At 34.5% G+C, this 26,956-nt stretch overlaps 1 protein-coding gene across 7 annotated transcripts in view; it reads left to right on the top strand.

Moving 5' to 3' along the window:
• Positions 1 to 26,956, top strand: part of SPAG16 (sperm associated antigen 16) — a 1,027,170-nt gene that overhangs the window by 762,897 nt on the left and 237,317 nt on the right. For all 7 annotated transcript variants that reach the window (XM_070269235.1, XM_070269234.1, XM_070269236.1 and 4 more), the window contains one exon: positions 22,727 to 22,853. In XM_070269235.1, the coding sequence (XP_070125336.1) occupies positions 22,727 to 22,853 (127 nt within the window). The remainder of the gene's footprint in view (positions 1 to 22,726; positions 22,854 to 26,956) is intronic.

The raw sequence follows: 26,956 nt of genomic DNA on the forward strand, positions 1-26,956 counted from the left end.
CAGGTTATGCCAGCAATGTTATTGCAGTGGACACTATATTAATCATTAATAATCATCCACTTTAGAGGCTTCTACCAAATAGAGTAACACCTAGGTTGCTATCCCAATAAATAAAACAGATTTAGAAGAATTTATGTGGATCCACATGTAATATCTTCTGCAATGATTAAAGAGCAAAGGGACAAAGAGAAAAAGGACTGTTATTAAAAACAATAATTAACATGTTGCTTCCATCTTTGCTGGGTGATTTATTTTATTTCACCTCTCTGACCTCTAGTCACTGCAGCAGAAGACGCCTTCTCAAATTTTCCTTCTATGCCCTGCCGCCTGCCTTACTCTGGGAATATAAAAGGACTGACTTTTTCCCTTGATACAGGACAACAGATTAATGAATTTAAGTGCCTGCGTCATAAAACTTGTCATCCCTCATATAGTGTTTTAAGTGCAGTATCAACTATGGCTAGCTGTTACTCTTCAGGGGGTCCTGTGAGTCCAGTTTCTTATGTAAGTTAATACAAAAGCTGTTCCAACAGTAGCACATGCTGTTTGTTTCAAAGTCTAAAAGGAATGCTCTATTTCTTTTTTTCCTTGTTTTTTTTTTTTTTTGAGGAAGATTAGCCCTGAGCTAACATCTGCTGCCAATCTTCCTCTTTTTGCTGAGGAAGACTGGTCCTGAGCTACACCCATGTCCATCTTCCCTATTTTATATGTGGGACACCTGCCACAGCATGGCTTGATAAGTGGTGCACAGGTCTGCACCAGGGATCTGAACCAGTGAACCCTGGGCTGCCAAAGTGGAACACGTGAACTTAACTGCCACACCACCGAGCTGGCCCTGAAATACCCTATTTCTTGATTTGGTAAATGGAAAGAGTAGAGTGGCAGTGTGCTGAGTTACATGTTAACAAACAGATTATTGGTCCAACCAGGGATGAAGGGCATTGGGGAAGAAAGCACAGCGTGTATTTTCAAGTGTGTTGAAACAGAGATTCACCTATATCTATTTTGTTCTTATGTATAAATATTTCTCAAATGTGAAGTTACAAGACAATATATTTCATTTCACTTAGAAGGTTTGCAAATTAGTTTGAAAAAGATGACTCCATAGCTCCTTAAGGTCTAGGATCACATCTTACCCATTTCCGTATTGCATCTTTCCTCTCGTCTCTCCCACTCACCACACTCCATTGCCTGGCATTAGGCCATTCTAACAGGGAATGTTTGTCCAGTAAACATTTAATGAGACTCATAAATTTATCAGACTCCTTAAAAGAATTTCCTTCATCTTTTAAAATTATGTATGAATTTCTTTGTTCAGTTCATCATAACAAAAGAAAGTAGACTAGTGGGGGAAGAGAAGTATACTCTTCTAGAAAAAGGATGGGCCAGAGCAGCTTGATTTAAATGGACTGAAGAGTAGCAGTTTAGCAGTTGACAGATTGGTTTTTAAAAGCATTTGAATGTCCTTTAATTCTCAAATTGGATCACCCATCATTGTGGGTTTTTTAGGAAGTAACATTATCAGCACGGGCTTCATTGAAATGTAAATAAAGATAGTGAAAGTGCTTTATTTAGAGAAGGTTGTTTAGAAAAAAATAAGTTGACAGGCAGAGGTAAAGATCTCTGAAGTTATAATCATTTCAGGAGAATAAGTGCTGTGTGTCTGTGTGTCTGTGTGTCTGTGTGTGGGTCTGTATGTGTGTGTAGTGTTATGTGTGTGAATTACCCAATTGAATGACTACATTAATTGCGTATGTGTGTCAAATTACAATTGCTGAAAGATTGGGTGGAAAAGATACTGTCATCTTTTAATTAAATCTTATATTTCCCAATTTAACAGGGAAAGTGACAAGAAAAATTATAAAAATTATAATTTTATAAAACAATTTTTTAAATTATAATTTTACAAAAATTATTAAAAACTATAAAACTCTAAGCTCTACTCAGGCTTTTCATTGTCTGGCCACATTGACCATTGAGCCACACCACCCTCCCTCTCCCCAACACCTTTTATCTTCACCCTCAGCTCCTGCTCGTTCCAAGGTCACTGTGCTAAAATAAACTAAAAATGTACATCAAAATTAAATTTAAAAAGCTCTGAATAAAGGCCTTCCATTTGATTTATATGTGAATTTGTTCCTTACTTTCTTCTTGTTTATCTAATGGATTTGAACTCAATCAGAGTGAATTTCAGATCCCAGCTACCACTTACCCAGTATGTGAATTAGCTATAACCTTCAATATTCTCATATACGAAATGGCAGTATCACCATGTACCTCATAAATTCATCAAGGTGATCTTGTGGGATGCTGGGCATTTTTTATTCTTATATATATATTCTTGAGCTTTGTTCTGGGATGCTGTTAAGTTACTTAGAAACCATTTGGCTCTTTCAGGTCTGCTTTTAAGATTTATTAGGTAGGACTAGAGCTAAATATCTCCCCAGTACTGAAGCAAAACGCTTCTTTGTGCTCTAATATACCCAGTATCCCGGAATCTTGAAACTTTTCAGTCAGGCTTCTGGGACAGGCACTATCCCCAGCCTTGTGTGAATGCCTTTTCCTGTTCCCTCTAATCATCTCAGGTGGTTCTTTCCAGGCCTCCTCATAGTTTCCTCATGCACATGTGCCAGTCAGCACTCAGCCTAACACTGGAGAGGGTTGCTCTGCAGACCTCCAGGATTTTCTCTGAGCGACTCTCTGCCCCTGTACTCTGCCTTGCAAACTCAAGCTGCCTTTCTTTCCCTGGCCTCTCAGCTCCATCTTCTCAGACTTGGGAGTCAGCCATGCTCTGTCTGGGTTCCCTCTCTCCGTGCAGTAGGCTAGAAACTGTCTAGGCAGGTAAGTATGTCACAGCAGTCTTCTGTGGCTCCCTCATTAGTTCCCTGACTCTCAGTGATTATCATCATTTGTTGCCTGATGTACAGTGTCTTACAAACCATTGTTTCCTATATCTTGTCTATTTTTGGGGGGTGTTTTAAGCAGGAGAGGAAACCTAGTCCCTGGCACTCCATTGTGACTGGCACTGGGAGCTTTTTCTATCATTTTCTTTTAATTGTCAACAGATTTAACCAGAAGATATGTGATTATAATGATAATGCCATTCTTTTTAAAATTTATAGTTAGCCCTTCCTCCTATAAAGATAAAGGTTGACAGTGTGTTTGCAGGAGATCTGAATTATAGTCCTACTTGATCCACAGATTTCATGTGAAGGCTTAGACAAGTCCCTTAATTTCTCAAGCCTTCTCTTTTCTAATCTGTGGGAGACATTGATCTACACAAGCTTTACATTGTCTTTCAGAAATGTATTGATAATCACTAATATTTTCTTTAGAAACTGAGAAAAGCTATTGAATTTGAGAATGAATTTATTTTCAACATCCAGTCTTTCTGAAATCTGAAAGATTCTTTGTGACTCAGTACTCACCAGTAAACCCAACAGCAAAACTGAAATTCTTCCTCGGACGTGCATGGCAATGCGACACTGAAATGACTTAACACCGTTCTCTCTTCAGATATTGAGCATTACGCTTTAGTTTTTGCTTCATATCTCTTTGGTTTATTCCTTCATATTCTGGAGACTCCATCTCCCTACTTCAACATTACAGTGTGTTACTATGTAAATATATCATGAAACCCTGCTGCAAGGTGACAAGCCACATCAGAAGAAAACACCAAGGGCCTACAAGACAAAGATCTCATACACGAATATCCAAAATAATGCCAATAATGACACTGAAAATGAAATAAACTCACACAACAGTCAGAAATTTTATCTTTAGTGCTTCGAGAAGAGGCTCGCTGCCACAGGCAGAAGGCATTAATTTCATATGCCGTGTTAGGAATTTCCATTTCTCCTTGAATAAAATGTTAGTTTCAAAAATTGTCCTTAGAGTAGAAAGACTCTCAGTGATTTATTAAACTTTCTTCTCTCCTTTACCTTCAGAAATCCACTAATTTTGCACTGCATTTGGCAGGCAGGAAGCTGGGCCAATGTGCTGTCAATTCTACCAGAAGTGTGCTTTTGGTTTATTTAGCGTTTGCAAAATGAAAAACAGTAGACTGCATTTTGTGGGTGATTCAAACAAGCATTTAGTCCTTTTCATTTATGAGCTAGAATATAATTAAAGAATCAAAATCCATACACAATGTAGATAAGTATCTATCAATGTCAGGCAACAAATTGTAAGCACCAAATGTGGTTAATTAAGAATCAATGAGACTATCTGGTATAATTCTTGAGAGAGTTCAGTCACAACCATTGGGAAAAGTTTTGCTCTGACTATTCAGCTATGGAAATAATGATTCATTAATTCATTTATTTAGATATTTACTAAGTGTATAATATAAGCCCCAAACTGAGTGCAAATAGTCTTGAGTAGTACTGTCCAATAGAACTTTCTGTAGTGATGGAAATGTTCTTTACCTAAAGTGTCCAATGTGATAGTGGCTAGCTGCATGAGGAAATTTCAGTGTTAACTAATTAAAATTAAATAAAATTAAAAATTCAATTCCTCAGTTGTAATACATTTCAAGTACTCATAGCCACATGTATTGGATAATATAGGTTTAGAAGGAAAAGACAGACAAGTATACAAAAAAATTACAATTTGTTGTAAGTTTTATGACATAGTTCTGGGGGAGCAAGAAAAGCAATGCCTTATGTTCCCTGGAATACATTAGAAGTTGTGTTTGAAACAAGTTTTAAGTATATTTAACATTTGCCAGAAAAAGAAATAGCAAATGAGCATCCTAATCGGTGGAAATGGCAAGAAGAAGAGCATGAGGGCATGGTGTATTGAGGAACAGAAAGGAGAGCAAGGAGTGGGGAAGTTGTGGGAGATGATGGACAGGAAGGAGGGGCTCAAATTTGCATTTTACAAAAAAATTCCTCTGCCATTAGTTTGTCAATCATGGCATCATCGGTATTATGGACTTGGTAATTTCATGTTGGGGGTGGGGTTGGGAGCTGTCCTGTGCATTGTAAGATGTTTATCAGCATTCCTGGCTTCTACCAACTGAATGCCAGTGTAGGTGGCTCAGTTGTGACAATCAAAGATGATACTAGACGTTGTCAAATGTCTCCTGGGAGACAAAGTTGCCCCAGTTAAGAACCGCCATTGTGAAAATGACCTGCCATGACATGGGATTGAAAGCAAGGAGTTCACTACATGTGTCTGTGTGTGAGATGAGGAGGGCCTGAAATAAGGCACTGGGAGAGTGGAGGCGTACAACAGCTGAGCAGGATTGGAGAAGACAGAGATGGGAATAGGAGAACAAGTTCTAAGGACTGCATGGAACGTGGAGTGTCTTACAGAAACGGAAAGTGCAGAAGAAGGATCAAGTTTGAGGAAAAGATGAATTTGGCTTCGAACATGCTGACTTGTGGTATCTGTGGAATATCCAAATGGAGATAGATGTTCTATGGGTGGTTGGAAATAAAGATGTGGAATTCAAAAGAGAGGTATGCATTGGTCATGTAAGTTTGGGTGTCATAAGCATCTAACAGTTAATAGTTGAAATCATGGGAATGTTTTTTTCTGCTCTGATCAATCTAGACTTAAAGACAATGTCATTATTTCCATCTGATCTCCAAATACAGCACTATTCAGTCCATTCAATACATCGCACCAGTTCTGTTTTTGTTTTTGTTTTTTTCCTAATTTCATGTACAATCAAGGACTTTGACGTCCAGCTCCACTGGTATATTTACTTTCAGTACGTCTGCCTGGGGGTTTTTGATCTCACTCTTCTCTTTCCCTGGATTCCCTTTCTTCTATAGCACAGCTTGTCCCCACAAATCCTTTTGCCATTAACTCAAAGGTCATATTCCTAGTAAGAACTTCCTCGACCAGGCTATTTACATTTCAAAACTCTTTCTCCCAAACATTCCTTGTCGATGATTGTTTTATTCTCCATAACTCTTATTAACATTTAACATACCACAGATATAGTGATTTGTATAACTTATTGCATGATTCTTGCCAGAAATATGCAAGTTCCATGATGCCAGGACTTCTGCCTGTTTTTTTCACTCCTGTATATCCACCACTTAAATCAGTGCCTAACACCTCATAGGCTCAATCAATAATTCTTGGATGAATGAAGTAATAGGTTTCCTACTGGTCAGGACAAGTTTGCCTGGGTTCAGTCAAACTCTTGCTTAGACTTATGGCACAAACTAGAAAACCACAGAAAAGTAATGTTCACTTATTTTCCAGGGTCTCAGAGACACAATTTCACATTTGGAAGTAACTGTTTGACTTGCTGAGACTACTGGCTTTCAAATATCCTTTTTTTTTTTTTTTTTTTTGGTGAGGAAGATTGTCCGTGAGCTAACATCTATTGCCAATCCTCCTCTTTTTTTCCCCTTGAGGAAGATTGTCACTGAGCTAACATCTGTGCCAATCTTCCTGTATTTTGTGTGTAGGATGCTGCCATAGCATGGCTTGATGAGTGGTGTGCAGGTCTGTGCCTGAGATCTGAATCCGCAGACCCCGGGCTGATGAAGTGAAGCACACGAACTTAACCACTATGCCACTGGGCTGGCCTCTCAAACACCTTTTTAACATATCAATATTTATGTTCAAAACACGTAACTTTTTTACATCATATATAAAATTCACATTTCTCAATATGAGCTCCACAACCTCTTAAGGATTTTTACACATTGTTAACCACATCATAAATTCACCACGTTGCCCATCATGAAATATGTTAATCTCTGCTTTTGTGCTCTGACATCGAGCCACTTTCACTCTTGGTGATGCCCTCCCACCTTCTCTTCACTAAGATGTGTTCATGATCTTAATCTATTTAAAACGTTATCATTTCTAGAAAGCAGCATTCACTTGATGGAACTATCCTAGCTCTGCATTCCTAAAAGGAATGTCTGATCCCACAGGCCTGGGTTAGGTGTTCAGTTTGTACCCTAAATAACCCTTTACCTACTTCTGGCATTTGACTTTGCATTGTAACTGCCTGATTATCCTTCTCTCTCCAACAATGAACTATAAGCTCCTTTTGAGCCTGTATCCATTGTGTCTCTTGCTCCTGGCCCCAAGCCAGGGACACAGTACAGCTCCGTAAATATTTGTGCCTTTATAATCAGTGTCTTCGTCTATTTCTAATTCTTCTTCTGCCTTATAAATTTAAACGCCTGCTTGCTCAGTTTGCTCTTTGCTAATACATATTTGTTGATATTCTGTCACAGTACCATTACTTCTTTCAGGATGTTCTATCTCAATAACAGAACGTGCTCTTTAAGCACTTAAGTGGTACTTCGTGGCTTCCATTCTCCAAAGCATCTAAGGCAAGGTGTGAAAACTATTTTTTTTGTTAAGAGCTTTAGAACTTGGATGCTTGAGTCAGATTGGCTGCATTTGAATCGTGGGTCTATGTTTTACTAACAAAATGACTTTGGACAAGTTGTATAACATTGTAAGTCTCGATTTTCTCATCTGATTAGTAGAATAGTATAATCTAATCGTAGAGATGAAGGATTGAATGAGATAAGTATACAGCACTTTGAATAAGTGATTGTGATTACATCTTGGAGTTTTATGTACTCTAGATGATAAGGAATGATTTCGAGATGTCCAGCTCCCTGTTCCTGGGGCATGATTGGTGATACAAGTTATTAACGCCTAACAGATTGACAATGGCAGAGGGAAGAAGCATACACTGACAAAAGCAACCTTATCTACATCTTTCCAATGCTTTTATTCCCTCCTTTAGCTTTGCACTCCTGAGCATTCCCAAATTTTACTTTCTCTTTCCATTCTAATTCCACAATTTCTTTGCCTCATTTGTACCGTTAGTGTACTAAGGAAGTACTGTAATGAGCTAACGCTTAATGCTGTACAGGCCTGTCCTAAGAGACACACTAATGTATCAGTACCAAAAATGTTTGAAATACTAATTTTCCTTTTAATGAGCCTAAACATTTTATTATATTTATACCTTAATACCAAGTTGCAGGTCATTACCCTCACATATTGAAAGCAGCTGATATTTCCAGGGCTGAATGTTTCTGCCATTTGCCTGATGACCCCTCTTCCTTATCCATTTTACGCAGTAGAATTTTAGGGAGTGAAAATTAGATCACTTGACAGGTATTGTGAATGATGTTTTGATTGCACTATTCAAAAATATTTTTCAGATTCTAACAATTAATATATGCTAGTTCCATGAAATTTGAATTTTGAAAATGTGAAAAGGAGCAAATAAAATAAAAATGATTCATCCCTCCACTAGAGATAATCATTTCTGCTTTGATTTCGTTCCTACCAATCTTATTTTCAACATATGCTTTGTGTGTGTGTATCACACAGTGAACACAGTTTTGGCTGCTACTTCTTTCAACGAACTACATATGAATGTTTCTCTTGTATTATAATATTTGGAAATGCCATTATAATAGTTAAAATAATAGTTGTTATATAGTTATATGTTATAGTTTTATATATGTATGAATATATACATGTGCATCTATCTATGTATCAAGAATTAATTTCTTGTATTCCTACTGCCCCATCTTATAAATAATATTGAACATCTTTATGACAAATACTGGTCTGAGTTATTGACTATTTAATTCATCTTAATGGGGAATATATTCAATATATTTAAAAATTTATGATATTATGCTGTATTATTTTCAAGAAATAGAATGTAATATATTGGTCAAGATCTCAGGCTCTGAAGTCTATGACCTATGTTTCAATCCTCGCTGTAAATCATTATACCTAGGTAATTTCAGGAAAGTCATTTGAGCTTTTAAAATGTTATTTTCCTCATCTGTAAAATGAGATTATTGTATATAATGAAATAATACTATGAATAGTATTGAGCATATTTCATGGCAATAAAAACTGTTAATTTTAGCTTTTACTTTGTGTGCCCACCAGAAATGCAAGTCTATTTGTTTTTTGTTCCCTTGTCAATATCACTATCGTTATTAAAAAATATCCTAATTTGATAGAAAAAAAGATAGTAGGACAGGTTTTAAGTAAAAAAGCCAAACTTAAACTAACTTAAGTAAAATTAGGATGTTCATTGGCTCACAAAAATGAACTTCAGACAGAGCAGGTGGCATCTGTCATTTAGATTTGGCTGGAGCCAAGATTCAAATGCCCCCAGACTTCCTGAATATTCTTAATCTTATTAATTTCTTCACTGTGCTGGACCTGGACATTAGAACTAAGATTACATATGTTTACGTAAATTACATGCCTCTTCTTTTAAATTTTATTTTTCCTTTATCTACCCAAAGCCCCCCACTACATAGTTGTATATGTTTTTAGTTGTGGGTCGTTCTAGTTGTGGCATGCAGGATCCTGTCCCAGCATGGCCAGATGAGCAGCACCATGTCCGTGCCCAGGATCCGAACCGGCGAAACCCTGGGCTGGCAAAGCAGTGCGTGCAAATTCAACCACTGGACCATGGGCTGGCCCCTAAATTACATGCCTTTTGACACCTTTTAATCAAAGAGGAAAGAGCTTATCTCTCCCAATATTAGTTTTGAAAAATATAGGGAAGTATTCTTATTGTTTCTATTTGAGCCAGACACCCATGGCTTAACATCTCCTCTGTCCATGGAGATAGGTTTCCATGAGGAGATCAGCTACAGTGTAGGGGATAAGAGGCAGTTCTTTAAATATCACAAAACATGGCCACTAGAGCAGCGTTGGCAGGAGAGTCAAGCTAACTTGATCTACTCCATAGATAACATTAACGTTTTAACTTGCTTAACTCAACTATATTACTGGAGTTGGTAAAAAGGTTTTCAATCATGTTCTAGTCTTTTCTTCTGTCTACGGCTCACTTGAAGAGCAATTTTTATATTGGTTTAGTGTTTTTCCTCTTAATTTTTTATAGTTCATGATATTTATGGCAGTTTTTTCAAAGTTCATATAGTTAATTTTAAAATTTATATTGTCCTGAAAACTCCGTTCTGCTGAAGAATTCACAATTAGCATCAAGTCCTTCATAGAATTTTCGTGTGGTTTCTTTAATCTCTACCATATTTTTAATTGTCCCTCCTTCACTTCACAATATTGTTTAATTCTGACTTTTTTCTTTGTCACTATTTTGTCACTGTTTATTTTTTCTTATTTTTGACAAATCTTCAATTTGTCTGTCTGCGTATTCTTTTCAAAGACCAGCTTTTGATTTTGTTGATCTTTTTATTTATTATTTTAATAGTCTTAATTTTGTTATCTATACAAATTTCCATCATATTTTAATTATTTCTTTCTACCTTTTTAATTTCCTCTCTAGTAAAGAATAACATCTTCAGTTGGGTTTTTAACATATTTCTTTTATATCTTAAATAAAACGCACATAAAACCAGGAATTTCCAGTAATGATGACTTCAGCTTCAGTCAACAAATATATGAATTCCTTCATTTGAATTAATTCTAAACTTATCATTTATGTTGTGATATTTTTCTTTCAGCTTCCAAACTTTTTTTTAAACTTTAGTGTAATTTTTAGTTTTTAATTTAATTGCACCATTGTGAAAGAATGTGAGCTTATGACATTTCTTCTTTGACATTTCTTGAGACTTATTTTGTGGCTTATTATGTGCATTTTTATAAATATTTCACATACATTTGATGATATTATATATTATGTATTGGACAAATATTGATTTCTGCTTTAGATCGAGCTTTTTTTGGTTTAAATTTTGCTTGCTTTGTATGATCTGTGATACATAAACATGTATTAAAATCTTGCCTCATTTGGGAAAATTATAATTTATCTTTATAGTTATGCAAATTTTGTTTTATATTTTCAGACTTTATTTTTAGTTACATAAAAATTTCTGACTGTTATATCTTGTTAGAATATTCCTTCTGTTATTCTCCAGCAATTAGCTCTAGTAATGACTTTTTTCACTTAAATTTCTTTCTTTCTGACATTGATACTACTCTACTAGCTTGTTATTAATTTAATATTTAGTAATTCAATTCCTTTATTTTCACTCTGAGTATTTTATTTATTTTTGTTATTACTGTTGTTTGTTTATAATGTTTGTCTTGTAAGTTGCACATAGTTATATTCTTTATTTTTTAAATCATTTTAGTTGTCTCTTACTTTTAAGCACTAAGCATATCCCATTTGTGTGTTTGTGTGTATGTGTGATTATTTATACACTGGGAGTTATTGCTGTCACAACTTACTGTGTTTTCCATTAATTTTTTTCTTACTTCTTTTTAACTTATTTTGTTGTTTTTTTTAAATTAAGAATAAGCTTAAAGTTAGACTGGGGTTAGAGTTAGGATTTGGTTTGGGCATTTTCTCTTTTATGGCCAATACCTATTCTCACCATTATATCTTCTGACAATACAACTATTAATAGTTGTGGTAAAATATAATTATTAATAGTTTTCTTCATAAGGTATTTAGATTTAAACTTTTTAAATCAGAATGTCTGAAAATACATTTACTCCAGAGTCATATTCAGCTAAGTAAACAAATTTAGGTTGAACATTATTAGGTTGACATTATTCCAGTGGTTCTAACATCTGTTTTTGTTATCAATATAATTGTCATTCTTTTATAGATAATCTATAATTTTTGTAATGTAGATACATTTTTTTCATCCGTAATAGTCCATACTTTTCATTACATTGTGTCTAGGTGTGATTTTATTTTTATACATCATGCTCAATACTTGAACTGCACTATTATTATATTATATGTCTTTTTCTGATTCTGGAAAAGTTTCAGCCATTACACCTTGAAATACTGCTTTTCTGCCTGTCTATCTATTCTTTTCTTTTGTAATACTTATTAGACACATATTGGAATAACCAGCTCCATACACCCCCATGTCTCTTAACGGTCTGCATGCTTTCATTCTTTTATCTCTACATCTGTAGTTTAGCTGGAATTTCCCAGTGGAATCTTCCAATTCACTAACTCTCTTTTCAACTTTGTCTAGTCTAAAATACATCCTATCTACTGAGCCTTTTTTCTTTAATGTCTAACATTTCAGTTCTCTTGGTTTTTCTCAGATGACTTTAGACTGTTTTTGTTTTATTTCTTTTTTATAAACGAGTATTAGCTCTTCATTAAAATCTTGAGACATACTTATTTTAAAATCCTTTTCAGTCTTTCTGTAATTTTAATGTGCACAGATTAATTTCATCATCCAATTATTGACTATCTTTATTATCTTTAGATCTCCCTATATGTTATGGAAAAATTTTTGTAGCTTCTTTTGTGTAGTGTATGAGGAATGGTTCTCTCTTTTCTCTTCCTTTGTCTATCTTGTTCTCTATTTGTGCTTACTTCCCCATAGCTTTCAGTATTGTTGCTATTTCCTTTGTCCCAGGTCTCCCAGGTCAATAGCCCCAGTGTATCTCAGGATTAGTGCTACATTTATGATTCAGGAATCCTGCCTTCTGGTACTGAAAACCACAGATCCAGACACCGAAGTCTGTTACTTGTTTCAGGTCCAGGTTATGAGACTGTGTATAAACTTCAGATTCCTTAAAAATAGAACTTCATATAAATTGTAGCTTCTAACAGCATTAGCCAGCAACTTTTGTCAGTTTCATATTTTCAGGAAAACTTACACTATCCATGGTTTTAACAATAGGTTGACTTTTATATCCCATCTGACACAAAGTGCTTTTAGTGTCTGCTACCCTACAGAACCTGAGTAACTAGAACCTGCTTCTAAACCTGGAGCTGAGGTCTGAGGTCTGCAGTTTCATCCCTATTCTGTACTTTGTGTTTGTGTTTTTGTTTGGTTTTTTTTCTATAACAAGTATTCTTCCTATTGTTCTTTCATAAAATTCTTGGAGACCGTATACTTTTAAAAATAATTTTTTAACCCAACTTTGACTTTGAGACTTAGTGGTTAACGCAGATCCTGGAGCCAAATACACTCAAATCCTGGCTCTTCCTCATTTAACTGCATGGGTCATGGGAAAGTTATTTAAGTTTCCTGTCATTCAATTTCCTCATCCATAAAATGGAAGTGATAAATGTAACCTATTCCACAGTATTTTTGTTTAATTTTGTTATTTAGGATTACTTGATATTTGTACATATATATATATATATATACACAAATGCTTGGAACCCTGAGTGGCATATAGTAATTACCCAGGTAGTGTTAACTGCTATTATTTTTTCATTGTCTCATTTTGTAACTCTAGACTATCTCGACCAGAAGTCCATCAATAAATTATTTAATTCCTCTAAAATTTATTTAGTTTCATATTGTGAGATAAGATTAATTTTTGACTCAGCATGTAATGGTGAGAATCAACTGTGATATTATTTATGGGTATACTATAAGATAAACTATAAGGTATTATGATTCTCCTGTATTTATTTTTAAAGTGTCATGAAATAAAAAGTAATATATTTGGCAATTAAGTCTGAATAATATATAACTGTTTTTTTGAATAATTTAGTTGCTTCCAGTTATTTTTTACATATAAAATATTAAAGGATTTTCCAAACAAGTTACTCATTATTACTCATTATAAAAAATATATGCAGAGCCTAATCTGCTTGGGTATTATCAGAGCCTAACTGACCTGGGAGAAGGGAAATACACAACTACAGCTGCCTCAAGCTTCCATGTGGGAGAAGGGAAATAGCCAACTCCCTAAGTTGTACACTTAGTACTTAAGTTACCGCTCTAGCCAACTTGTTACACCTAGGAAGGTAGAAAATACTGAGAAACATTTGTAAAGTGCATGGTCCAGATGCTCACTCACTAAAAGACTAAGACCTACTTATAAAACTTTAGAACACTTCCCCCATCCCACACTTCACAGCCATATTACTAAAGGCCTATTTACTGCAGTTCCTTTTACCCAGTACATCATATCCAGCTATCAAGAAAAAATTACAAGATGTACCAAAAGGCAAAGAACACAATTTGAAGTGACAGAGCAAGAGTCGGAACCAGACATGGCAGGAATGTTGGAATTATCAGACTGGGAAATTAAAACAACTGTGATTAATATGCTAAGGGCTGTAATGGATAAAGTAGACAGCATGATAAAAATGGATGGGCAATGTTAACAGAGAGATGAATATTTTAGATAGAAGCAAAAAGAAATACTAGAGATAAAAGCAATGTAACAGAGATGAAGAATGCTTTTGATGGGCTTATTAGTAGACTGGACACAGCTGAGGAAAGAATCTCTGAGATGGAGGATGTATTGATAAAATCTTCAAAAAACAAAACAGAGAACAAAGACTGAAAACAAGGAACAAAATATCCAAGGACTTTGAGACAACTATAAAAAGTGAAACACACATGTGATGGGAAGAAAGATAAGGAAGAGAGAAAGGAACAGAAGAAATACCTGAAACTATAATGAGTGAGAATTTCCTCAATTTAATGTCACACACCAAACCACAGGAAACACAGAAAATACCAAGCAGGATAAATTGCCAAAAAAAAACAAGAGAGAAATCGACCTATGCATATCATTTTCAAACTACAGAATATCAAAGATAAAGAAAAAAAAATCCTGAAAGAAGACAGAGGAAAAATACCCCACAAATATGGAGGAACAAAGAATTACATCTGACATCTCCTCAGAAACCATGAAAGGAAGAAGAAAGTGGAGTAAAATATTTATAGTTTTGAGAGAAAAAAAACGCCAACCTCAAAGTCTGTTCACTGTACAATTATCCTCAAAAGTAAAAGAGAAATAGACTTTCTCAGATAAAAAAAAATTGAGGGAATTTGTTTCCAGCAGATCTGCCTTGAAAGCAAATTTGATAACCTAGATGAGATGGCCCCATTCCTTGAAAGACATAATTTGCCAAAACTCACACAAGAAATAGAAATCTAAGTAGGTCTCTACCTATTAAAGAAATTGAATCAATAATTAATACCCTTCTAAAACAAAAAGCACCAGGCCCAGAAGGGTTCACTGGTGAATTCTAAAAACCACAGACAGAACCATAGGAAGAAATTATACCAGTTCTCTACAATCTCTTTCAGAGAATAGCAACAATGTCTTAACTCATTCTATGAAGTCAGCATTACCCTATGACCAAAACCCAACAAAGACATTACAAGAAAAGAAAACTACAGACCAATATCTCTCTTCATGTAGATGCAAAAATTCTCAACAAAATATTAGTAAATTGAATCCAATAATGTATAAAAAGAAGTATACATTACGACAAAAAAGAAGTATACACCATGACCCAGGTGTGCAAGGCTGGTTCAACATTCAAAAATCAAATAATGTGATCCATCATATTGATAGGCTAAAGAAGAAAAATCACATGATCATATCTATAGATGCAGAAAATAACACCCATGCATGATAAAAATTCTCAGTAGATTAGCAATATAGAGGAAATTACTCAACTTGATAAAGAATATTTAAAAAGAAACCTACAGCTAATGCCATTCTTAATGGTGAGAAACTGGAAGCTTTCCCACTAAGATCAGGTACAAGGTAAGCATGTTCCCTCTCACCACTCCTTTATAACACTGTACTGGAATTTTTAGATAACGCAATAAGACAAGAAAAGGAAATAAGGTTATACAGATTAAGAAGGAAAAAATAAAACTATCTTTGTTCACAGATAATATGACTGTCTAAGAACTGATGAAAAAAAAACCTCCTGGAACTAATAAATGATTATAGCAAGGTTGCAAGATACAAGGTTAATACAAAAGTCAATTACTTTCCTATACAGCAGAAGGAAAAAGTGAAATTTGAAATTTAAAATTAATACCATTTACATTTGCACCCCTAAAAATGAAATACTTAGGTATGTCTAACAAAATATGTACAACATCTATATGAGGAAAACTATAAAACTATTATAAATGAAATCAAAGAAAAACTAAATTAATGGAGAGAGACTCCATGTTCATGGATAGAAAGACTCAATATTGTAAAGCTGTCAGTTCTTCTCAAATTGATCTACAGGTTCAATACAATCCCAATCAAAATCCAGGCCAGGTATTTTGTGGATATCAATAAACTGATTCTAAAGTTTATATGGAGAGGCAAAAGTCCCAGAATAGCCAATACAATATTGAAGAAGAACAAAGTCAGTGTTTGAGGACTGACACTACCTGACTTCAATACTTACTATTTTGTTGTTGGTGCTGTTGAGTAGATTCCAACTCCTAGTGACCCTGTGTACAGCAGAGTGGAACCCTCCGCAATCTTTTTGCACCATCCTCTCACCTTCTGGTGCAATATCAGGCAACACTTCACTGCCATTCACAGAGTTTTCATGGCCATTTTTTCAGAAGTGTATGACAAGTTCTTTCTTCCTAGTCTGTCATAGTCTGGAAGCTCTGCTGAAACCTGTCCACCATAGGTGACTTTGCTGGTATTTGAAATACCCCTGTCACAGCTTTCAGCATCACAGCAATACACAGCCACCAGAGTGTGACAGCTGACAGATGGTGGTGCGGTTCCATGACCAGGAAATAAACCTGGGCCATGGTGGTGAGAGTGCTGAATTTCAACCACTAGACCACCAAGGCTGGTCAGTACTTACTATAAAGCTACAGTAATCAAGACAGTGTGTTGGTGAAAGAATAGACAAATAGATCAATGGAACAGAATAGAGAGCCCAGAAATAGACCCTCACAAATACATGATTTTTGGCAACGGAGCAAAGGCAAAACAATGGAGCAAAGACAGTCTTTCGAAAAAATGGTGCTGGAACAACTGGACATCCACATGCGAAAAAATTAATCTAGAGAAAGACATTATATTCTTCACAAAAATTAACTCAAAATGGATCACAGACTTAAATGTAGGAGTAGAAAACTCCTATAAGATAACATAGGAGAAAACCGAGATGACCTAGTGTATGGCAATGACTTTTTAGATATGACACCAAAGACACAATCCATGAAAGAATTAATTGATGAGCTAAATTTCATTAAAATTAAAACTTTCTACTCTAGGAATACAGTGTCAGGAGAATGAGAAAATGAGCCACAGCCTAGGAGAAAATATTTGCAAAACGCACATTAGATAGAGGACTGTTATCCAAAATATGCAAAAACCTAAAAACTCAGCAATAAGAAAACAAACAACTCAATTAAAAAATGAGTCAAAAGACCCCTCACAGAGGAAGATATACAGATGGCAAATAACCATATGAAAAGATGCTCCACATCTCATGTCATGAGGGAAATGAAAATTAAAACAACAATGAGATACCACTACGTAGCAATTCCAAAGTCCAAAATCTGGAACACTGACAACAACAAACGCTGGTGCGGGTGTGGAGCAACAGGAACTTTCAATCTATGCTGGAGGGAATGCCAAATGGTACAGTCACTTTGCAAGATATTTTGGCAGTTTCTTACAAAACTAAACATGCTCTTACCATACCATCTAACAATCATGTTCCTTGGTATTTACCCAAAGGAATTAAAAACTTATGTCTGCACAAAAACCTGCACACAAATGTTTATAGCAGCTTTATTCATAATTGCCAAATCTTGGAAGCAACTAAGATGTCCTTCAGTAGATGAATAGATGAGTAAACTGTGGAACATCCAGACAATGGAATCTTATTCAGCTCTAAAAAGAAATGAGCTATTAAATCATGAAAAGACGTGGAGGAAACTTAAATGCATATTACTAAATGAAAGAAGCCAATCTGAAAATACTACATATGTATGATTCAAACTATATGGCATTCTGGAAAAAGCAAAATTATCGAGACAGTAAAAACATCGGTGATTACCAAGGGTTGGTTTTGGGGGGTGGGGAATGGATGAGCACAGAGGACGTTTGGGGCAGTGAAAATACTCTATCTTATACCACAGTAATGGATACATGACACTGTATATTTATCTAAACCCATAGAATGTACAACACCAAGAATGAACCATAATGTAAACTATGGACTTCAGGTGATTATGATGTGTCAATGTAGGTTCATCAATCATAATAAATGTACCACTGTGGTGGGGGAAGTTGTAAATGAGGGGGACTGTGTATGGGGGGGGGCAGGGCAGGAGGTAAGTGGAAAATCTCTGTATCTTCCCCTCAATTTTGCTGTGAACCTAAAATTGCCCTAAAAAAAGTCCCAAAACAGGGGCTGGCCCCGTGGCCGAGTGGTTAAGTTTGCGCGCTCCGCTGCAGGCGGCCCAGTGTTTCGTTGGTTCGAATCAGACCACGCTGAGGCAGCGTCCCACATGCCACAACTAGAAGGACCCACAACGAAGAACTTATAACTATGTACCGGGGGGCTTTGGGGAGAAAAAGGAAAAAATAAAATCTTAAAAAAAAAAAAAGTCCCAAAACAAAATACAGGGCAGGTTTTTATAAACATATCTCCCCATTCAATCATTCTACATATGTATTATATACTTTTAATCAGCATAACCACAATTTAGCATAAATTTTTCCATGTTTTACATTGTTTCTGTAACTGTTAGTTTTATGGCTTCATAATAATTCATTTAGGATATTTATTCATTCATACTGTAATTATCTATTGAAGATTTACTATGTGCTATTCAAGGTCACAGGAATGCACTGCTAAGCCAAAGCACCTGCATTTACAGAGTTTACAACATTCTCGTGTGTGCATAGTTGATATATAATCATTCATTTAACTTTTTATTATGCTGTATAATTCTTTAAGAGAACATTGTATATATCCTGTTATTCAGGCTTGAAGATCCTTTGCAGGAAGAAGTAACGTCATGGACCAAAAAATATTTTGCTTACTTAGATGTTGTTCTGTAAATTGACTTTCCAAAAGAAGATGGGAAAATAAAGGTATATATATATATTGCCTAGTGAGTTGAACCAAGAAACTACTTAGCTGATTCATCAGGATGAAGGGCCAGGGTACAATCACGTTGGACCTGTTTTTCATTATAAATTAAGGCCCTCTGTATTTCTTCCTGACATGCAATATAAAGACATAAGGACTCTCGTATAAAATATTTTATTACTATATGACATTTTTTACCCTGCCAGAAATATTGCCTCTTAACCCTAAACTTATAGTAATGTCCAAGCTTGTAAAATCTGTTTTTGAAAATTAAATAAAGCCATAAAATATGTTTATATTAAAGAATACTATTGGCTTATGAAGATAGTATTTTACTTGTTCATTTAAATTATAAATGACCTCCTTAGCATCCTAATTTTCTCCTTTCCTTATTACAATATGTCAGTATGCTTGGAAGCTCTGTGCAGAGAGGTGGCGGTTCGGTCCGCTTGTCTCCCTGTGCTGTTGGTATCAAGCTGGCATGAAAGGTGCCTCTGGGAGTTTTCTGGATCGACAATGGCACAAGGTTTATTTCTTCCGTATTAGATTATTACAAATCTCACCTGTTTCCATTTTTTATTTTAAATAGTTCTACTTTAATCTTGATTAAAACTTTTTTCTAATTTTATAATAAATTTCAAAAGTAGCAATTTCAGTTTCAAAAGTATAACACTTCTGTGAGTCTTGATACGTACTGCTACATATTTCTCCAGTATATTCCTAGCAGCCTAGGTGAAGCCAGTTTGATTTTATGTTGCGGTCCTCTAACTTGTAATTACCTTCATCTATACTGTTTTCTCACTACAGGATCTTTAAACTGGGAGTAGGAAGGATTAACAGAGGCAGTCAGGAGTCATGACTATTCGTTTTCATCTCCACTGTACCCTTTCTCCACTTGGCTAAATACCACTTACTTTATTTAACTATTTGCGTCTGTGATCACAAAAACATTTCTTTCTGAGCTGCAGTTCATTTAACAGTTCTATATTTGGAAAAAAATCCTTTTAAATCACATACTGTAGACATTGATTGCTCTCTATTCCCCTTATATTCATTTGTTCAATGATTTATTCAACGTCAAATGTCAAAAATGTTGCGGGAGCTATGCCAAGTGCTGAGGATTCAGTGTCTCAAAAAACAGTCACTTATGTGAATTTGAACTTCTGTGACAGTTTTCTACACAACTACATTCCCCTCCTTGGTATCAGCACTGGTACCAATGGACATAACCAGAATTACATTTTAGAGAGATTCCCCAAACTCTTGAGTGTTTACTTATTTTTAAGATTGCCACATAACTCCGTCTCTCTCTAAAAAACATTTTCTTTGAAATCTATCTTTCTTAGTTTAAGTGCCTAACTATACCTACTCTCTGTTTTCTTACTGACATAAGTACTAGATAAAAATATTTGCTTTTTCCCCCAGGTTGTCAGCTAATCCCTTTCCCACACCTCTCCATTCTCACATCCCTCAAAACTCAGACTCTGCAGTTTGGATTAAGAGAAGTTTAGTATCTTCTTCTTCTGTGGAAAGAGACTGGCAGACGGCCGTCCAGTTCACCTGAGATGGGAGGAGAGATACAGGGGCTTGAGGACATTCAAAGTTTTTGATTCTGGATTCTCTGCACCTTTTATCTCTTCCCTTTAACACAGTTACTCAGAAACACCAGTGTTAGAACTAACATTTACCTTAAGACTGCTGTGGGAGAACTTGGGCTGAAGTAAAACTTCTCGGTAAGCTCCAGTGAGGCATGCATCTTCTACTGGTGTAATAAATATTTTTTGAGCTCCAGGCACTCCTGTAGACACTGCGTTCTGCCTTGCTGGATAACTGGAAGTGTAGCTACATCATTCTTCCACTACTAACTATCTCTCAGTTATCAGATGTGAACACAAACTTATTTCTACCACTTAATAAGTTATTATATTTGTTTTACCATAATGCAGACTTTGTCATGGCTTCTAAGTTTCTTAGGAGATAGAAAAATCTGGCTAAACGATGTTAGGTATTTAAAATTATTTAAAATAGTATATACTATTTATTAATAAATAATTTAGCACAATTCTTGGCTCATTAAAAGCATTGAGTAAGTATTGACTATTATTTTAATCTTATCAAACTGTTATACATTGGTCATTTGATAGCAGTAAAAGTTAAATGTAAAAATACTAGAACTATTTAAATATTCATTTTCACCTCCCCAAAATTATGAAAGTATTTTATCTTTTTAGTGTATTTCCTCAAATTTTATTCAGTGGTGAAAAGCATGCTTTAAAGTTGTCTTTAGTTCATAGAATCCAGACAAGAATAGTACATCAGGTCCATTATCCTCCTTTGATGAGAAGTGCATCCAAATTAAATTGTGATTAAAATTTATCTATTCTTTTCTCAAAATTGAAAAAGATCCCATTTTGTGACTTCTGAAAGATGTTTGAAAGCCTTATATCTGGAGAGAATTCTTTCTAATTTCTAACTTTAATATCCCTCCTAATCCTGAGAATTATTCTTTTCTCAAAATTAAATTCACTAATTCTTCACAATTCTTACATGTTTACGTATTTGAAAGCATTCCAGGTTCTTCACGTTCCTTTTAAGTAATAAAAAAGATTAAACATCCTGTTTATTAGATTGGGGGTAAAGGGGTTGTATTGCGCTGCCAGTGACAACAGTCACTGAATTTTAGAACGAATGGCATTTGTTGCATTATTGGTGTATTTAGGGAAAAACACAGTCCACTTGGAATGTAATGCAAGATGCACATTTTTTTATAGAAAGGATATAAATCAAGGGGTAAATGAGAAAAAATTGTGTGAGCCAGTTCAAAATGAGAAGAAGGAAAATTGTACAATAATCAAGTTATCTTCAACATTTTAGAATTTTTAGGAAGAAATGGGAGGATGATCTTTGACTTGGCAGTAAAAGGAATTAAGCTGAGCTGAAAGGGAAACTGTATATCTAATTGGAGACAGTATAATGACTTATCATAAACATTATATATGGGCCTGATGTGGTCAATACTCATATTCAATTGGTAAGCAGACACAGAAATTAAATGACAGAATGATGGGAATGAGTATAGATTACGTGTTGCTGGACAGTAGAAATCCCTTTTACTCACACTGTCTCCTGGTCTCTGGAGTGAAGTGGATGCTCAATAAACGTCTCCTGAGAGTCCAGCAGGAGAAGTGTAGACAGACCGTGAGCTCTGAACTGATGCTCCCCGGCTGCTACTGCCACACTGGGAAAACATGCGCCCTGTTCCCATATCACTGGAATCCATCCACTCTTCCTTTTGTTTTCCAACCCCTTTACCCAACTACCTGCTTCCTTATCCCCTACATGTTACCAAAATAGCCCCCATTATTTCTAATAATTTTGTCTAACAGAACACAAGAGGCATCGCTTCCTTGACATCAATTTCACCTGGCCCCGGGCATTCTACTTCTATGACAAAATCTCTTCTTTCCGTGTGTCCATTTGTTTTCCTACCTCTGTTTTTATTTTCACTCTATCTGAGGTATAAATTATCAATACTAACTCATTACAGGCATACAAAGTGAGGTGCACTTTCAGTGCAATATTTTCATGTGTATAGATAGTTTTTATGTGTAGATCACATATCTCATATGTATGATATGTGACATGTATATACAGACAAATTACATGGGGGTGTATATTTTTATTACATCTTCTCATATGATTAAAAGAATCAAAATGATTACCTGAAAAATCATCTTTCAAAATTTACTATAGGATTTTATATATTTAAATTATCATTTTATAACAATTTTGTGTCCAAGACAATAGTATAATGAATACTTTTTATTTTAAAGGAGTGGAATCTTGTGGATTTAAGAAAATTGTAACATAAATCTTTTTTGTCTGTGAGTTACCATATATATTCGTATATATGCAATATATGTATGTACATACATCTCTGTTTTTTTTAATACTTTAAAGGGTCACATAATAGCATCCTGCGATGCCTGCGGAGTTACAAAACTATGGGACTTCCGGAAGCTCTTACCGATTGTGTCCATTGATGTAGGTCCGAGTCCTGGCAATGAGGTGAACTTTGATCCATCAGGTAGGATCTTTTTGTTTAATGTTTCTGACCAAGCTAACAACTTTACATTTGTTCTGAAACTATTTTCTATTTCTACTTTAGTTTCTTGGTGTTTCCTCCTATGTAAATTTCTGTTCTTAATATTGCATCAGAATATATTACATTGTTATATTTTCTCATATTTTATATCATATCTTGGAAGCATTATATTTATCATATATGTAAAGGAAGGAATAATAGAGGAAATAAGTGTGTGTTAACATAGATAACACAAGTTGCTGGCTGTGGTGTGCAAAATTTAGAGTTTATGTCCCTTAGAATCACCATCCAAGGTAAGTAAATTGGATTTTTTGAAGGCAAAATGATTGAGAGTAGAGTAGAACAAAATTTTAGCAAAAATGAAATTGAAACATTTTGATGAAATATTTTAGTCATAATAATTTAATAAATTACCTCATGTTCTCTAGGTTTTGCAATTAATTTGAAATATATATTCATCTTGTTGCAATTACATGATCTTCATTCTGTAATGATATTATTTGATTGTGATTAGCATTTTTTTGCAATAATATAAACATTATCAATCAGATAAAATATTTTATCTTTGCTGATCATGTTTAACACACACAATTCCAACTGTCCATTTAAAATGTTAAAATTATAGTTACATCTGTATCTTTAATGATAGCCTTTGCTAAATAAAGAATATATATCTCTTATTGGATAACATAACTTTCCTTTGCTAGTGTGATAAAGGTTTTAAACTTTTTTAAGTTTTGAGAATTTTTAAAATTTTTGAGATTTATTTGTGGTAGATGAAAGTTGTAGAGATGACAATTGTGAATAAAGAAATAAAAATGGAATATATATATAAAGAAAATGATAACAGTTCATTTTAAAATACTTGATATTAATTCTGTAGCGCAGAAGGAATGAATATACCAGAGCTATAAGATAATTGTGTGTTTTGTGGGACTGGTTTCATGATATTGCCATCACACATCTGAAATGTAGAATACAGCAAGTTCGTCTAATTAACAATCTTTAAGTTGTGTTCCCATTACAGACTGGTATATGAATCACACTAATAGCGATGGCTTCTTTAAAAATGTTTTCAATAATGTTCTTGGTATTAAAACATGTATGGTCTGTCAGAATTCAAAAAGAAAGACTGAAACAAACAAACAAACAAAAAAACACTGTACAGAATAAAAGATCCCAATTATGAGAATTTTTCATTTTACAATGTGAAAGCCTATTAATATTTCAATTTATACTTTCTGATATACAGAATCTGCATTGACATCATAGTTCTAAAGGAGCTTTAACTTGGTTTTCATGAGCATTTTCACATCCTAAAGTCCCTTTTTATTATCTTGAGCTAGCATCCAAATATTCATCTCCGTGAACTTTGAACTCTGAAATTTCAAAGTTTTGGCTGTACTTTCTAATAACAGAAGTTAAAGGGTGTCTTGAAATGCTGTACAACTACTAATATATATTATACTGTCCCTATTAAATATGTTGCCACTTGCCTTTTACTGCCTGTGTCATCCAGCCCAAAGGTTCTTTTCTATGCACAGACAGGTAAACCTGATTTTAAATAAATATCAGTACCTATCTTACTGTCATACGTGTCAATATCATCTTAAAGTCCTTGGTACGACAAACTTATTTTTTTCTCTCCATGACTGCTACTGTCTGGCAATACACTAATATTAAGAGAAGCACAAGAATCATGAGTGGAACAATGAGAAACACAAGAGACAAAGAGTGTAAACTAGGGACCCTGTTAATGAAAACACTTCATCAGTTTGAGGGAATACAATTTCAACCTGACCTTCCTATCCTTTTGACCATTTCTTGAGGGAATATACTATAATTAATTTTAATTCTGTGTGTTTGAGAAATTAATGTCATAAGCATTTTTCTCATTGAATAATGAGAAATGTGTGCTTCTGCTCAGAAGTCTTCAGTGACTTGTCATTTAAAGAGGTTGAAATCTATCAAAAGTCGAAGGAACCAGGGAGAGCAAACGCAAGGTCCAATAAGGATCTGAGCAGAGAGGTGAAATCACAAAGTAAGATGTCAGAAATTATGTTCATCTCAAGAGAGTAAAGAAGAGTGAAGTCAAGAACAACACAAAATTGAAATGAGGACAGGGACACAAAGATCTCTTCTAATCTGCACTTATCCAGGAAAAGATCATTTAAGAGAAAAGTATAACTAAATTATATCATGAAAATATTTGGACTGTGAGGATATAATCAAAATCTGACTTAATACACTGAAAATACATATTCATTTGATGTGCTTTGTTCCCAGTGACAAGCCAATACGGGCATATGTGATAAAATCATTTTCCTAAAAAACAAGAGTATATTGACACTATTGACAATAATTAACATTTATTGGGGACTCACATTAGTTACATTGTGCCAAATCATGTTTCCTTGAAATTCTATGACATAATTAAATTGTGCAGCTATATATACCGAGGACATTATTTGTCACATCTTAACTAGTGTGAGGCAGGCTATGGTCTGCTGTCTCAGGTATTCCCTTGGATTTGGGGAAAAGTCATTGAAAACACACATGTAATGTCATCGTAATATCATATAATACATGTGGAAGTACTGTATGGATAGCCTTCGGTCTATTTAATACAAGGAATATGAATCACTGTTAGAGATTTTAAATCATAGAAACAAAAATTTCTAATCATATTTCATTTCTCTGGATCAGTTTAATTGAAGGGCATCTTGAGATTTTGAGGTATGCTGTTTAAAAAGAACTGTTTCCATATATAATGACACCTTTATAAATAAGGGATTTCTTATCACTGAAAATCCAACACGGTATGGAAATAAATTGGAGTAAAGGTCATTAAAAGGTTGAAACTGTTGTCCACAACATTTGGTTTCAAATTTTTATATATATATCAAATTGCCTCATTATTTATTAACCTCGTAAGTAAATATTTTCGTTTTGAATTTATAGAAGTAAATATTTACTAATAAAATAATACATTATAAGTTGTAAAATTGAGATTCCTGATAGTGTATCATTTTTAAAAATATATCTTTGATACAAATACTTAAAAACCAGTGATTTTGAAAAAGAATATAGACTACAATTCAGACCCTTAGATCTTCACCGCCTTTTAGACTTTAAGCAAATTGTGTAATCTCTCTTAACTCAGTTCCCTCATAGAAATGTTGGAGGAGATAATTGTCTTACAGTGTTCTAATCTGTTTCAAAGTGATAATGTATATCCTGTGATGAGGAAATCATAGTACCATCACCTACCATGTTTTATCCCAGAGTTGGAAAGGGTCCTAGGACTCATCCCATTCATTTCAAGGAGGAGAAGAATGTGTGAGCACATTGGGGCGTGAGTAACAGTTGCCCAAGGCTGTGTGCTGGTGTAAGAGGTTTCTAGTGAAAGCATAAACACTGACGAATAATTATTAAAAGAAACAAGGGTCAAACCTCATTTTCATGTAATATTAAAAACAATTTAAATAGTTAACTTAGAAGTAAAGTTATATATGATATTATATATACAGACATAATTAAAATCAAAAGATTTAAATATGTATGAATCACCCTCTAGAGTTTAGCTTTTCTGTTACTGTAAGAAATCAGTGTCTCGCACATTTGAAAGAGGACTTGCATGGGGCTTAGTATTATTTACATAATATTTTATTTGCAAATACATTGCTTATGACAGACACAGAGTATCTGTTTATAGATATGTACATATACTAGTATATGTTTATAACTCATGTATTTGAAAAGAGGTAAGTGTTCCTTTCTCATTAAACATAGAATCTCCTGGTAATATAATGCCACACATTTTTGCAAATATTCACTATCTAGATAATCTCTCTCCCTTGGCATACTCAAATGCCATATGTTTTACCGTTCAAAAATTTATTACTATTTCAGAAAATGCTAAATGGAATTGCATAGTGAAAGTAATAAAAATGAACTGTGAGAATTTATACATACATTTTTCCACATCTCTCATTTTATCATGTTTGTGTAGTTTAGCAATATTTTTCCCTCCTTTGTAGAAGGTAATTCCACTACATTTGCCAAGAAGTCACTGCTCTAGAAAA

Source organism: Equus caballus, chromosome 6 (assembly GCF_041296265.1).
Source record: "Equus caballus isolate H_3958 breed thoroughbred chromosome 6, TB-T2T, whole genome shotgun sequence".
NCBI lineage: Eukaryota > Metazoa > Chordata > Mammalia > Perissodactyla > Equidae > Equus > Equus caballus.